This window comes from Haliotis asinina, chromosome 2, assembly GCF_037392515.1.
Source record: "Haliotis asinina isolate JCU_RB_2024 chromosome 2, JCU_Hal_asi_v2, whole genome shotgun sequence".
Classification (NCBI taxonomy): domain Eukaryota; kingdom Metazoa; phylum Mollusca; class Gastropoda; order Lepetellida; family Haliotidae; genus Haliotis; species Haliotis asinina.
The window spans coordinates 58,853,608-58,867,567 of NC_090281.1; the positions used below are offsets into that span (position 1 = coordinate 58,853,608).

The 13,960-nt window shown below is 41.1% G+C and overlaps 2 protein-coding genes across 2 annotated transcripts in view; one reads left to right on the forward strand and one right to left on the reverse strand.

The window, feature by feature from the left end:
- Positions 1-13,960, forward strand: part of LOC137274016 (protein arginine N-methyltransferase 9-like) — a 164,052-nt gene that overhangs the window by 135,405 nt on the left and 14,687 nt on the right. The gene's annotated exons all lie outside the window — the stretch shown is intronic.
- Positions 4,953-13,772, reverse strand: LOC137274015 (uncharacterized). Its single transcript, XM_067806966.1, has 6 exons — positions 13,726-13,772; positions 9,605-11,659; positions 9,158-9,398; positions 7,996-8,078; positions 7,196-7,308; positions 4,953-6,524 (listed from the first exon to the last, which is right to left on the reverse strand). The coding sequence occupies exons 2-6, from the start codon at positions 11,603-11,605 to the stop codon at positions 6,302-6,304; spliced, it is 2,661 nt and encodes an 886-aa protein (XP_067663067.1). The 5' UTR covers positions 11,606-11,659; positions 13,726-13,772; the 3' UTR covers positions 4,953-6,301.

The window sequence follows — 13,960 nt, forward strand, 5'->3', positions numbered from 1 at the left end:
CGATCAAAGTTACATGTCACCGCGTAAATTATTTTAAGGTCCCGTTGTCACCCACGGATCGAAAGCCAGATGCTTTCCCTACAAAAAATGAGCTATAAATGGTCACAATGGGATCATTATTTCAGTTATTTCAGTTAAGTTATACGCCACAAATCATCGAAAACAGCTACATCAGATAGCAGAAGATCCGCACAAACAGACTCGGGCCATCCGATTGGCCATTCCCACTGTATATTTTATTTCCAACCAATCGCCGTCGGTTCAAAACGTATTCCCGAGCTTGGCCAACACATGACGTTTATCTCCTAACTGTAAAGTACTGAAGAGTGATTTTTTAAAGATAAATATGATTTCATCCTCGCGTCTCCAAATGTCAAATTTAACAACACTCGTGGATAAAAGTACACCTAGTAACACGCATACACGTAACTCACTCTCTCTCTTAAATGTAAACATAATGGCGACGCAGACAGAATTCATATAAAAACTGCTTGGTTTCATTTTCTCTGGTATCAGTGACTAACCATTTAAAGGGGCACTGACGCGGAGCAATTTCCGTGGACTGGTGTAACCTTCTGTTATTGTTTTTCTCCCGTGAGTACCCGGATGATATCCCAGAATTCGTGACTGGTTCGTGACCCCTGCCGCGCAGTCCGTATGCGCAGTTGAGTTTAATTATAGACAGATCAACTAAGGTGAATTCATTTTTACTTCATTACAAATATATTATGAAAACAAATGAAACAGTTTGAAGGTTAATCATCTGCCAGTGGCAGAAATGGTGAAAAACTATTAGGACGGAAAAATAACGAAGCCAATGTACATCTCTGTATTTTGTCGCATAACCCCAATTAGTTTATTGTCATATTTGTGTGATTTTGAAAATTAATAAAAGAACACACGGTCTGCTTATACTTATAATAAATTTCTAACATGACAGCAGCATTTATGCATTGTATAGATTGCAAATGTGGATCCTATTTCACACACATATGCGATCTAGTGTGTGTTTTCTGTCATATAGGTTCTATTGAATGCTACAACAAATAAATTAAAACAAAATGCAAATAATGAATGTAACACAGACTAATTTTACAGCAACAATGTCCTTGTTCAACCTTGTTCAGGAATGTATACATCAATATCCACGTAAATGAAATCGTATTCCATTCATCCGCAGCTGGTAAATAATACTGCTCTGTGTCGTGTGTCTTACAACAGTCTAATTTGCGAAAAAGTAACACATCTTTTCACGTCTTTCACATTGGTGTAAACCTGATAAACCTCTCACTGGTCACTCAAGATAGCACACATGGCAACTAATTGCCATTGTCCGCCATTCTAAGTAATTTAGTTAACCAATAATGAGCAATGAATCAACGCAAGGGTGGTTGTTTTTACACTCGCACTTTACGACAGGGTGTAGTTAGTATAAATAGATTAGTACATCTACACACTCCTCCTTTTGACAAATCCACTGTAGAAGATAAAAGTAATTAATCAATCAGTCTGTTATCAGTTAATTTTTTTGTCGATGTTTGTTTTTGTAACTCAGCTGATGAACCCTCTTGCATCACTTACATGCACATATTACATAACAAACAATACATTTGCCATTACAGACCTTAATTTATGATGTTTACTCCAGACAGCAGAAATGCCAAATGGGAACCTTTGTTGAGTAACCGAAGTGGTGTTACTACTAACTATACCTGTTTTAAATTCATTAACTGACCATCCAGAGAATGATGGCAAATAACACTTGTAGGTTTACACCATCAAACGCGAGTTACAGCAAGGAAGATGTAATCTCTGTGTCGCATGCAGCCCGAAAACACTTAGGGGCCGAAACTGTTTTGAGGATACCAACGGAACTTCGTTACATAAGGAATACATTCAGGAATTTGGTTTGTACTTGGGTAAATAGGTGTATTAAGTTGTTTTTTTTACGTAAGAAGATTTTCAGATTTCTCTACGAAAGGCAAAATCGTCGTTTTAAGTTTACGAATTCAAATAAATCAACTGTGTTTTTATTACCATAAATAATAAAGCAGGGTAGGTACCATAGCTACCAAAATTTACGTATGGTATTTGCTATCACAGCTGAACCAACACCCAAAACTATCTAAATATAAAGTTTTGCAATCTTTCGGACTGAAACAAGTGGCTTGTTACGTGCCTGTAGACATCATATTTTTTCAGAACATGATTAAATATCGAGGTTAAAAACACCGAAATAGGATCCAAATGGATCAGTTACTATACCATCCAAGTATCCGAAAAAAAACTACTCTGCTGGGATATTTTGTTACGATCAGACAAGGAGTACCATGGATATTTTTAAATAATGGCATATGATGGGCATCTGGCCTCCTGACTGTTTAGGCGAAACAATTCTGCTAATGTGGACAGGAGCCCAGTCCCTTTGCCCGTCACGGTCGAGGGAGCGGGCGCTAACCAATTTGCAGTTTGGTTTCATAATAAGACCGTTGGCGAGAAACATTATTCACTCCGCATCAGTGCCCCTTTAAATACATGTTCTAGAAGCCTCTGTGTGTCTTTATGTGCGTCACTCTCGGTGATACATCATTACAAGTGGATGGAGGCAACGTGTAGGGAAGTAACTCTAAGTTTGTTTTCCGATACAAGGAAGTGGCTCCACATACGGAAACATATTAACAATGTATTGTCAAACAAGTATAATCAGGTATTGCACAGAAAATACATTCAAAACGTAATGAACCTTTTGAAATATACGACTGATGGAAATGTTTTGAGATGAAAAGTCAGGGTTGAAACGCCACGAAACTGACAGATTCGGATGTCATGAATATCAATGAGACACTTAAGCCCCCGTTCGTGTCATTAGAGGAACTGTCAGCTACGCGAAGTTCTGTTGGTCCAAATAATCGACCTTCGTGAATCAGGTCAACGGAAAGTCTAATTTGCATACTACGATTCCCGAAAATTTTATTGTGAAGTTATCACACTATGTGAAGATGAAATTAATGGGAAAGGGAAGAATTCCGCTGCGTCACGAAATATTGAGAAAAACGTTTACTACTGTCCTAAAGAATACATGTATTTGATCAAACGAAGTTACACCATTGACTTTCTAAAAGAAAAGAGATTGTGCAAAATTTGTGGACCGCTATCTCAAGAAAACAGTGATTACACTGAAGATTATCAAGAGGATGAAGCAAATTACAGATTTTATGACACAGGTTTAGGCCACTTTTTCCAAAACACTGAGTTGATGTGCTGTGTTACTTTAAATATACACTGAGACAGAAACGAACCACCAATGGGAAAAGATACAGAAGCAATGTCTTAAATGCTGCCTTCTACAGACTAAACTTGAAATAGTTTATGCATTATATATTTAGATACCCAACCAGGTCATGCACTTAACTTACAGTCAGTTTCTTGCTGTCAAAGTATGTTTCTGGATTCCATGATGACTATGATGACTAAGGTACCTGCTTAAAAATTGCGTTTGTCATGCATAATGTTTCTCAAAGATATCCAGAATCAATTGAAAACAGTGCGCAAAGATCTACTAACTAACTAACAACTTTTGCATTGGTGGTCCAAAACGAGACAGTCATGTATAACCCAAATAAATAGTTTCCCAGAAGATAGTGTCGCTAACAAGTTTCCCAGAAGATAGTGTCGCTAACAACCTGTGTAAGAACTCGTCAAGTATTTATGAGTAGGAATATAACAATTTCTCTTGTCATTTCCTACATCGAAAGGTTGATGAAATGTTTGGAAACTGTTATGGCAGATACAAATTTGCAGTAATTGAACATAATGCATTTGAGATTCTGATGACCAGCAGCCATGATGGTCTTACCTTCGTTGGGAGACTTAATTGGTGGGTCCGTTTCATCTTATCTACAGGAATTTATTCCAAGCAAAACACATGCTGGCTGGCTGGCTGTTGAGGCATTAAAGCATTACAAAAGACATTCACTGATGTAAATGTGTGTGTAAATCATAATGTAAGTTACAGTTCTAGAGTTAGCTTTAATTTGCAATGACTCTGAGAAAACACTTGACTGCATGAAAAGGAAGACATTACTAGCTTCCTCAAGAAGATGTAGCACATGCAATGTTAATATATGTTGTAGCAGAAAGACATGCAGTCATTCTTCCATTTCCCAGTAACGATGGATTGTTTTACCAGATTTCTTCATCAGCTAACACAATGGCCTTACATGTGGCATAATTTGCAGTATCACTCATACCATTTTAGTTGATCAAACGGTCAACAGTACCGATGTTTACATATATTGGTTGTGTTCTTAGTCAGTGGGAATAACTACAAATATTTCATGCACGGTATACTGATTTTGGGACACCAACTGACTGGGACAGAGTGGGTTTCCTCTTTTTCAGCTCATGCATCTTACCACTGACAACACGCACTGACCCATTCTGAAAGACACGATCTTCTTCTCTCTTGGAGCATGGTTTGGCTTTCACAGCACCAATAATTACTGAGTGTAAAGTGTTTGGAGGTTGCTGAGGATATTTTCGTCAATATTTGTATAACTGACGAAGGTTGGTCACAGGCAAACTGTAGCGCAAATGGGATTGCGCAGCAAAGAAAATATTACCAGTCTTCATATATGCGAGGAAAGCGAGCAAAAGTTGGCAACGCATTTATCAACCCATTCAACGAGCCTGACCTCACCCCTTTAGTTGCTTCTTACAACGTGCATGCGTTAATGTCAGCAATGGTGAAGTCAGGTGTACAGTGCTTCTTGTCTGCATCATGAAGTGAAATTTACATCAAACATTCTGCAGCCTGGATGGAATTGTATTCGTATTGAACAAAGAAACGTTTGGTGTTGTAAACGATGTATAAAACCCCTTTAAAGCTCAGTTAATGATATGTCCAGAACGGAAACGCTGTGTATGCAGAACAAAGAAACAACAACTGTATGTTCTAGAACATAGGAATATTGCCCGCTTTATTTTCTACTGCGACAAAGGTGAACATTACAAGGTGTAGGATGTTTAATCACTGACGAAAATACTTCACTGTGAAATATATACAGTAAAATCTGTGTCCACAGGAAAACCCCATCCTTCACCACTCGACCCTTTCCTCAACCTCGCTATTTGACTTGCCCCGTAATACCAGGAGCTGATCCCGAATGGGGAGACCCCTCATCGGACAGACAGTTATCCCCCGTTTGGAGGAAAAGCCATTACTGCCGAATGAAAACGCAACAGAAACAAGTTAACTTCTTCTATCTGTCTGTATGCAATGCATATATTACAACGAATATCGCTATATGTCAAGACGTCTAGCTAACTTTGCAATTATACTGACCTACAGACATATAAACAAAGACCACTGTCTTGTATATACTTGTACAACTTTGCTTTATGTGAATATTAAACTCTTGGTTAGCGGATGTCGCTGAAAAAAAACTGTTTTCAATATCAAAATGGTGAATATATATATGCGATCTCATGGGTTCACATTCTCATTTTGAAAACACGCTCAAACACTACTAAATGAAAAAAATAACACCAAGAATATAATGTACATATAGTATGTACAGTGGAAGCTGTCTTAACCGGCACTCACTGGGACTAAAGAAACAATCCGGTTTAAACAATGAACCGGATTATGGAGCTGATGATAAATGTAGAAGTCACGGATGGGACTTAGACGTTATGCTAGTGTTGACAACTTGCCGGATTGGGCAGCTTCCACTGTATACGTAAGAACCAGGAAAAAAAATCATTACGTGTGTAAAACAACAAAGAAAATACAACAGACTGAGTAAACAACTATTTACAGAGACGAAAGCAAACCCCGAACCGTCTATAAGAAAGCAGGAAACAAAATACATGATTAAGTGAGATAATACAGAATCCTAACTCTAAACTAAACTCTATATAACGCCTCCAAACACCAGCTCTCTACTGATTTTATTTGTTTACGAAGCAGTGACTGGAACCCATGTCCCGGAAATATCTGTCGAGTGAAAAATATTCGCCTGGACCGCAAGCAAATGACCCTTTTAGCGATATTCCAGCAATATCACGTCGGGGAGACATAATAAATCAGCTTCACACAACATATCCATGTGGGGAATCGAACCCGGGCCTTTGGCGTGACGAGCGAACGCTCTTATCTCTAGGCCACACCCGCCGTTGTATTCTGATGGAAACTGGCATAGTAATGAATAAAGCTTTAAAAAGGACCAGCGTATTCTGAACAGTTGATGGCGAAATGGCTACTGAAGAAGGAAATGTCAAACGATTAAGAAAAATGTGGTTATATACCAGACGTAGAGTCATAGTCGTCATGGTCGTAGAGACAGGAACAGAACTTACAGTCCCCGTGTATCTTCTCAATGACACGGATGACATCGTGTCGCCGGCTGTGGTGTTGAGAGAAATACTGCACCACGTGTCCCACCTTCAGCCCGTGCGCTTTCAGCTCCTGGAATACGTGGTCCACACACGTCTCGTGACGATACCCCCTTCTCTCACTCTCCCTGCAAAACACAAGCGCACAGAAGTAACTGCCGTTTAAATTATCATCCGCGTCTTTCCTTCCTTAACAGACCACTGTGGCCGTCTAGATATGGGTCGGCGATTCGATCTCATTTCACTTTGAAAGATGGGACGTTTTGTAACCTTATCTTGTCCATTATAATTAGGGGTTGTACTAGGGACGCTGCGTAATGTTATCACAGCGGGCTAGCATTATTTGGCAGGTGTATGTCAGAACGAGCAGAAGAAGACACACGCACACATATACATATGTGTAAATGGGTTCAAGCCCATTTAACCTTATGTCTTTGTTTTCATGTTCATGACTTGACCTAGGCACTCTCTTCCCCTCTATACCTTTATACAATGACCGACCAAACATACTGCTCGTCAATGGAGGTCATACATGTGAGTATCAGAGCTGAACATTCTGACGGGTCACCAAAACAGATCAAACAGCTTTAAACAACCCAGTTACAAACTCCGCATGAAGTGCACCGCCGTCGAATAATCACTGCTGGTATGCTTCATGAGACATGGTAAAGGTACACTTCCACCTCCCTCCCATTCTGTAAAGTAAGCACCCGTTTAGAGAAAGGCAGATCAGAAAAAGAGAAACCGATAAAGTCAATACAAATCTTGCACTTGGGTCTTGCAGAGTTATCTCCCTTACATAAGTCTTTGAATTTCCCACAGCTCCATCTTCGGAAGACAGTGCATGGCGAGGCCTTTCACTGTCTGGCGCTCACACAGCTGTTGATCTGGACGGAGCAAGAACTTCAATTCCTTAAAAATAGAAGTTGACCTGCGAATAACTGAAAGTGAACCCATAAGGATCTGTCGCTTTCACGAGGCATAAAGAAATGTATCTGAATATTTGTCAGCAATGCCTACAACTTCTTTGGCAGACTTTAGAGACGCCACTATATTCGTGGCGTTAAACAAAATTTCACTTCAGAATGTAAATTCACGACATTCAACCGGACAACTGTTGCCCCGTGACATTATCACGGATGAATTCCAGAACTGTGACAGCAAATTACATATTTTGTTGTTGTTTTGGTTTTGGCTATTTTATTGAACGTAAAATCTCGCATACATAATGTTTTATTCAGAGCATTAATAAGACAGTGTTTACAAGGGTTGTTGAATGGAAGATGACTTCTTGTTTCCGTGAAGCAATGTGAGTTTTTAACATAAAGATACCCGTGAGGATCCAGGTTAGAATTGGCATTCAGTAACTCATGCTTGTCGTAAGACGGGATATGGTGACTAGGCTCTCTGACGTGGTTGACACATGTCATCGTATCCCAACTGTGCAGATTAATGCTAATGTTCTTGATCACTCGATTGTCTGGTCCAGAGTTGCTTGTTTACAGACAGCCGCCATATGCCTGTAATGTTGTTGAGAGGGGCGAAAAACTAAACTCAGTCAGTAAACTACACAATATATTTAATGTGATAAAGCCATACCTCCTTCCGTTTGATAGTCGTCCAGCTGTCCCCAGCTTTATAAATCAGCCCATCAACAAAGTCGGAGCAAGCTTCGGGATTACCTGTTAGTATACGGGAATGTGTGTATGTCACCTTTGAGAAGGAGGAAAATACCAAAGCAAGAACACTGCATGACTACATATGTTGAAGTCGGACTGAAAGATGTAGCGACACAGACCCTCGTGATACTGCAAAGATATTGTCCACATAGCTCAATACACAAATATTAGATTGGAACGAGAACCTGTAGAAACGTCTTATGCCCTTTGATTCAACTCAATGAAAGTACTCTTATGTCCAGAAACCGCGTCCAGATTTCACACCACTGATTTTTAGTTCAATGATTTTACACACCAAAAATAACTTGAATAATAAAAAAAATACCGAAACTTGTAAATAATGTTTAAAAATGTGTATTTAATTTTTTTCACAGGAAAAACAAGAATACTTTGAGGGGAGACACCCAGAATGGTCAGGGAATCAAGGTACGGGTATTTGCACTGTTACGTGGCTCACCCGTATCTACTGACGTTTACCTGAATGCGTCCGTGGAATATATGATTAATAAATGAATGTATCACAACTTAAATTACACTGGGATTGGGCAAGGGGCAATGTACTGAAGGATGGGCATTAATACATGAATTATTAGTATTGGTATTATTAGCAGGAGAAAAATACATCTACGCTCACTCGCTGTTACACACTGGATTGTCTGGTCCCACCTAGATTATTTACAGATCGCGGCCAAATAACTGGAATATTGCTGGAGTGCATCGTTAAACAAGTTAAAAACAAACCATAGTAGTAGTAGTAGTAGTAGTAGTAGTAGTAGTAGTAGTAGTAGTGGCAGTAGTAGTAACGTCTAAAACTGAACTTATCAAGGAAGGCCTTGATGCGCCCGTCATGAGGAGTCTTCACTTTGTGAAGAGTTCTTTCCCTTCGACTGTATTCTTACAAGATACACCGTGGTATCGCGGAGACGACATTGTTTCATCGAGCACTCATGCTTTTTACAGCAGGGCTTACCTTGATTACAAACTATTTACATAGAATACACTATCTAAGAATTTGTGGATAGTGTGTGAGGGGCCTCTATCGTTGTAATTACAGCTGTCATGCATAGTAAATGGAGCCTGACCTGCACATGTTTGGTGACCTTTCCCTCTGAAAAAGGCTTCTTCCGTCTGTCTGTTCGTCTCAAAGTTCTGAGACGTGTGTGAGGACCTGGGCAGCGATTCTGTCGTGGAAAGGAACTGGAAAGTTCCTATTTCCTCAGAGATGCTGTCGGGAATGTTCCTGGGTCGTAGAAACTTCTGAGACCGAGGACGTCTTTTTTGATTGACGAAAAGACGTTTCTTGCGATCTCTGTACCTGTAAATCTGATCATACAAAATTGATTACTGTTTGTCGAATGTCGTGTTGTCCAGCACGGTCACGTGTGGATGCTGTAACTGCCAATGGCCATCACTCTTTCTCAGGTAAGATATATATATATTTGAAACTGACTACGTCGTATGCAATCATTTCGTTTCAATTACGACATCCTGGAACACTCACTCGCTGTCACACAATTACATTCACTTACCGAAGTAAGGAGCTTCGGTTTATATCTCCACAGGGGACCAGATAAAATCCTGTCTTTTAGGCAACAGTGGATCCTCTTCATCTGCCCTTTCAGTGTCTTTACGCAGCTTTCCATGTTATGGATTTGACCTGCCTTCGTCAAGGTGAAAACATAAGTTTCAGGTATAGCCCCAGCTTGTATGTCTGAACGTTCTGCTTTGCCATCAGCGTGCATGTCTGAACCTTCTAGTTTGTCATCAACTTGCATGCCTAAAAGTTCTGGCTTGCCATCTACCTGCATGTCTAAACGTTCTGGGTTGCCATTAACTTGCATGTCCGAAGGTTTTGGCTCGCCATCAACTTGCATGTCTGAACCGCCTTGCTTGCCACCAACCTGCATGTCTGAACCTCCATGCTTGCCATCAGCTTGCATTTCGGAACGTTCTGACTTGCAATCAGCTTGTTTTTCAGAATGTTCTGGCTTGCCATCTATCTGCATGTCTAAACGTTCTGGGTTGCCATCAACTTTCATGTCCGAACCTTCTTGGTTGCCATCAACTTGCATGTTTGAAGGTTTTGCCTCGCCATCAACTTGCATGTCCGATCCTCCTTGCTTGCCACCAGCTTGCATGTCTGAACCTCCTTGCATGTCTACCTGCATGTCTAAACGTTTTGGTTCGTCATAAACTTGCATGTTTGGAGATTTTGGATTGCCATCAACTTGCATGTCTGAACCATCTGGTTTGGCATCAACTTGCATGTCTGAACGTTCTGGCTTGTCGTAATCATTCATGTCTGAAGGTTTTGACTTGCCATCATCTTGCATGTCGGAACACCCTGGCTTGCCATCAATTTCGACCTCTATATCATTTTGCGCGAGGACATCTTGGCTGTCTGAGAACCCGCTCCTCCCAAAAATTTGATTGTCTGAACCCCCTTTCTTGCCACCACCATGCCTGGTTGAACCTTCTCTCTTGTCACTAATTCTCTCGCCCATGCCATCAGCTCGATTGGCTGAGCCTTCTTGCTTGCCATCTGTGTTCACGTTAAAATCTTTTCCTGACACGATGGTAATAATCTCGAAATTGTCGTTCGAAAAGAACCGCAGTGTATCACCTAGCCTTGGTGTTACAGTCGACGAATGATATCCATTTTCGCCCTCCTGACGATGCGTGTCCGAGTTTCTGGGTTTTCTGGGTACATTAGATGTGTCTGTGTCCTTTGTCATATTTGTACAGGAATCGGATAGCCACGTTTCACCCTGATTTCTGCTTTTGACATCTGACTGTTTTTTTAGCTCGAAACCAGCACCGCTGGACGACACACAAGTTTCCTTTGAAGTAAAATCCGTCTCACAATTCACCACGTTTGTAAAAGACGATCCTTGCGCATCGGTCTTAATCTCCGGATCCTGAATTATTCTGAAATATGTCATCTGAAGCTCGTATATTGTCATTATTGCAATGCAGTTCAGGAGGAACCACTGCATATCCCTTTCCGGCAATGGGGGCTCGTCTTCACAGGGGGGCATCAAAGTACAGCCATCGCCTGGAGGTATTATGTGGTCCTTCCGAATTGAGTCACTGAACGAGGTAATGCTTTCATAACCAGTATAGGATTTGCAGGCATCTACTTCTGCCCTGCAGTGGATCCATTTAGTTTCCGAAATGGGTTGTTCGGTAACTATTTCATGATTATTTTCTGTGATCTGATAGTAATCGGCCGTATTCCATTTCCCTTCCGACATACTGAAAACGTTGTGCATTTTTGATGGTGAACCGTTCAGAAATGACCACAGACTTTCAATCCGAGAATCCACACCAAGAGGTCCATCGTCGTTAATTATCATTCCGTATCCGCTTCCATGCAATGTATCATGTTGTACAAGCCATGCAAGCATGCTCTGGCAGACACCGATCCCTCTGCATGCCACTAGTAGGATGAGGTCCAGCCCCAGTGTAACCCACTTCACAAAGATGTCTGGCAGACTGTGCCGGCTGGTGAGTGACTCTGAGTGCAGCATCTTCGTACTGGCAGCAGGTTCGGCACTGTGTCGTCGGCGTGAAGGATCCGATACCTGGATAACATAATACATTTATCAAACATATGCTCACAACAGCAGCCACTAGTCTGACCTGATTCTTCACAGAACCCCGTAATGCTGGTAGAATATTGCTGACAGAGCTCAAAACACAAATAACACGTATAACGGAGCGAGAATCTCTGGAAATCTTTTATGTCTTTTGTGGAATTGACTTAACTCCAAGAAGTTACTCTTATATCCAGAAACCGCGTTGGAAATGTTTTCACATCACGGGCTTTAATTCTATGATTTTACATACATACATACAATATAAATGCCAGAACTTATTGCTCTTCAAATGTTCAGCTTATGTCTCCACGCACTTGCTGAATTTTTGTTATCAGCACGAGCATTGTTATGAGATTAGAAAAATAGAAGCAGTGATCTAATCATTTGCTGTCCCTTAGAGCTGGGCCCCTCAACTCTCCCACCTTCCTCACATCCATCCTTACTCATGACGGGTCCTCGTAGGGTGACATTAAACTCTAAATCCAGGGCCACTCCGCTCTTCCATCACCCTGACACCCACCACAGTACATGTTGGGTCATCCCGTGATTTCATTAAACCCCAAACCTTCAGTCTCTCTGCTCCATCATCACCCTCTCATCCACCCCAATACATCATACTAGGTATTTTTGAGGGTCTTTTTAAAGCTTTGGGCCCCCCTCTGCTCTTACATCGCCCTCACAGTCAGCCCGGTATATAATGAACCCTTGTGTCGTTTCAATGCAATTGCATTCTCCTACTGGGTACACCGGTGCTCATTATGTCAGTCACGAGACAGACGAGTCTCGAGTCGATGATTCCTTATGTTATCTCACACATAAATGTCGCTGTCTGATTGGCTGAGCGCTCTTCTATTATTTGCAGTGCATCCAGCGGCACCCAGCTGCACCCAGCTGGCAGTAGAAACTTCGGTACTTCGAGGTAGTTATCTCGAATAATATTGCATCACGCATGTTGCACGGAAATTACCGATGTTTTACGAATGCAAATCGATGGAAGGGAGATTACTCTAATCTGTTTTTCTTGTGTCATCCGCCACATGTAGCGATGGTTAGGAAAGAGTTTGCCTCGCATTCCAATAAATAAATTTCAACAAAAAGTTCAAATGTAGTCCCTGTGGATATTAAGAAGAGAAGTTACAACGCGGCGACTTTGCTAAGACTATACCTACGGGAAAAAACAGCAGGATGCAAGGTTCGAATCGTTTGATTCACACAGGTTGGCTAAAGTGTACGATCCGATACTCATGCTTCAAGCAGTTCAAAATTAACACTGAGGTTTGCGTTAAGATAAATACGTTGTTCACTGATTCCTCGGGGGCCATGGGTTGACGTACCCGCGATGTTTGTTTGGGGCTCAGGGAACATAAACAAACATCGAGGGTACTTAAGGGAACATAAGCAAACATCGAGGGTACTTAAGGGAACATAAACAAACATCGAGGGTACCTCAGCCCATGCTCCACGTGGGACCAGTGAACAACTTACAATACACGACGAACTCACAATGAGCAGACACTCGTCTTTATCTGCGAGGTATACATAACACTTCCCTTTGAGGTATCTCAATAAACCGATCAGGTCGATGGAAAATACTGTTGTAGTGACATTGAAAGAATGAAAGATATACTTTACATGAGATTTAGTTGTTAAACCCCATGTAGGATCGCACATTTTGCTTGGGGTGCATTTTACCGGACTATAGATTTTGTACCGCTAGGGATTGGGAAAGGCAGGGCCATGGGCCATTTTGCACATTAATGTGAAAAATGGCCAATTAAAATTTTGAAGTTTACTATTGATACAAGGGCAGTGGCCCACTAAATTCAGAAAAAGGTTAATAATCCTGAAAATGGCCCATTGTCAAAGTTCTCTTTCCCAATCCCCGCACACCACTATAAATAGCACAACGAGGATACTTATATGTGACGCTTTCCTGTTCCCATCATTGATACATGTCACGCAGTTAATCGTGACGACATTTTACATGAGTTTAGTCTCCTTTGTTTAATTGCTCTGGCAATTATTACACAAATATTTAGTATGTTACTCACGATAAACCAGCGGGAGAGGCTACGAAGAAATCCCCTAAGAAATTCCCAGCGATCTAATTTTAGACCAACTTCGGGACTTTATCACTTCAGGTACAACCAGTGATCATGATAGGGCTGAGGTTGACCTTGATCTTGCAACTAAATCCAGATTCGGTTCTAATGCCGTCCTTCCGGAATCTGTGGTACATGTGAATAGCATCCCTTAATGTCTGACATTCTGGTGCTTACAGAGATG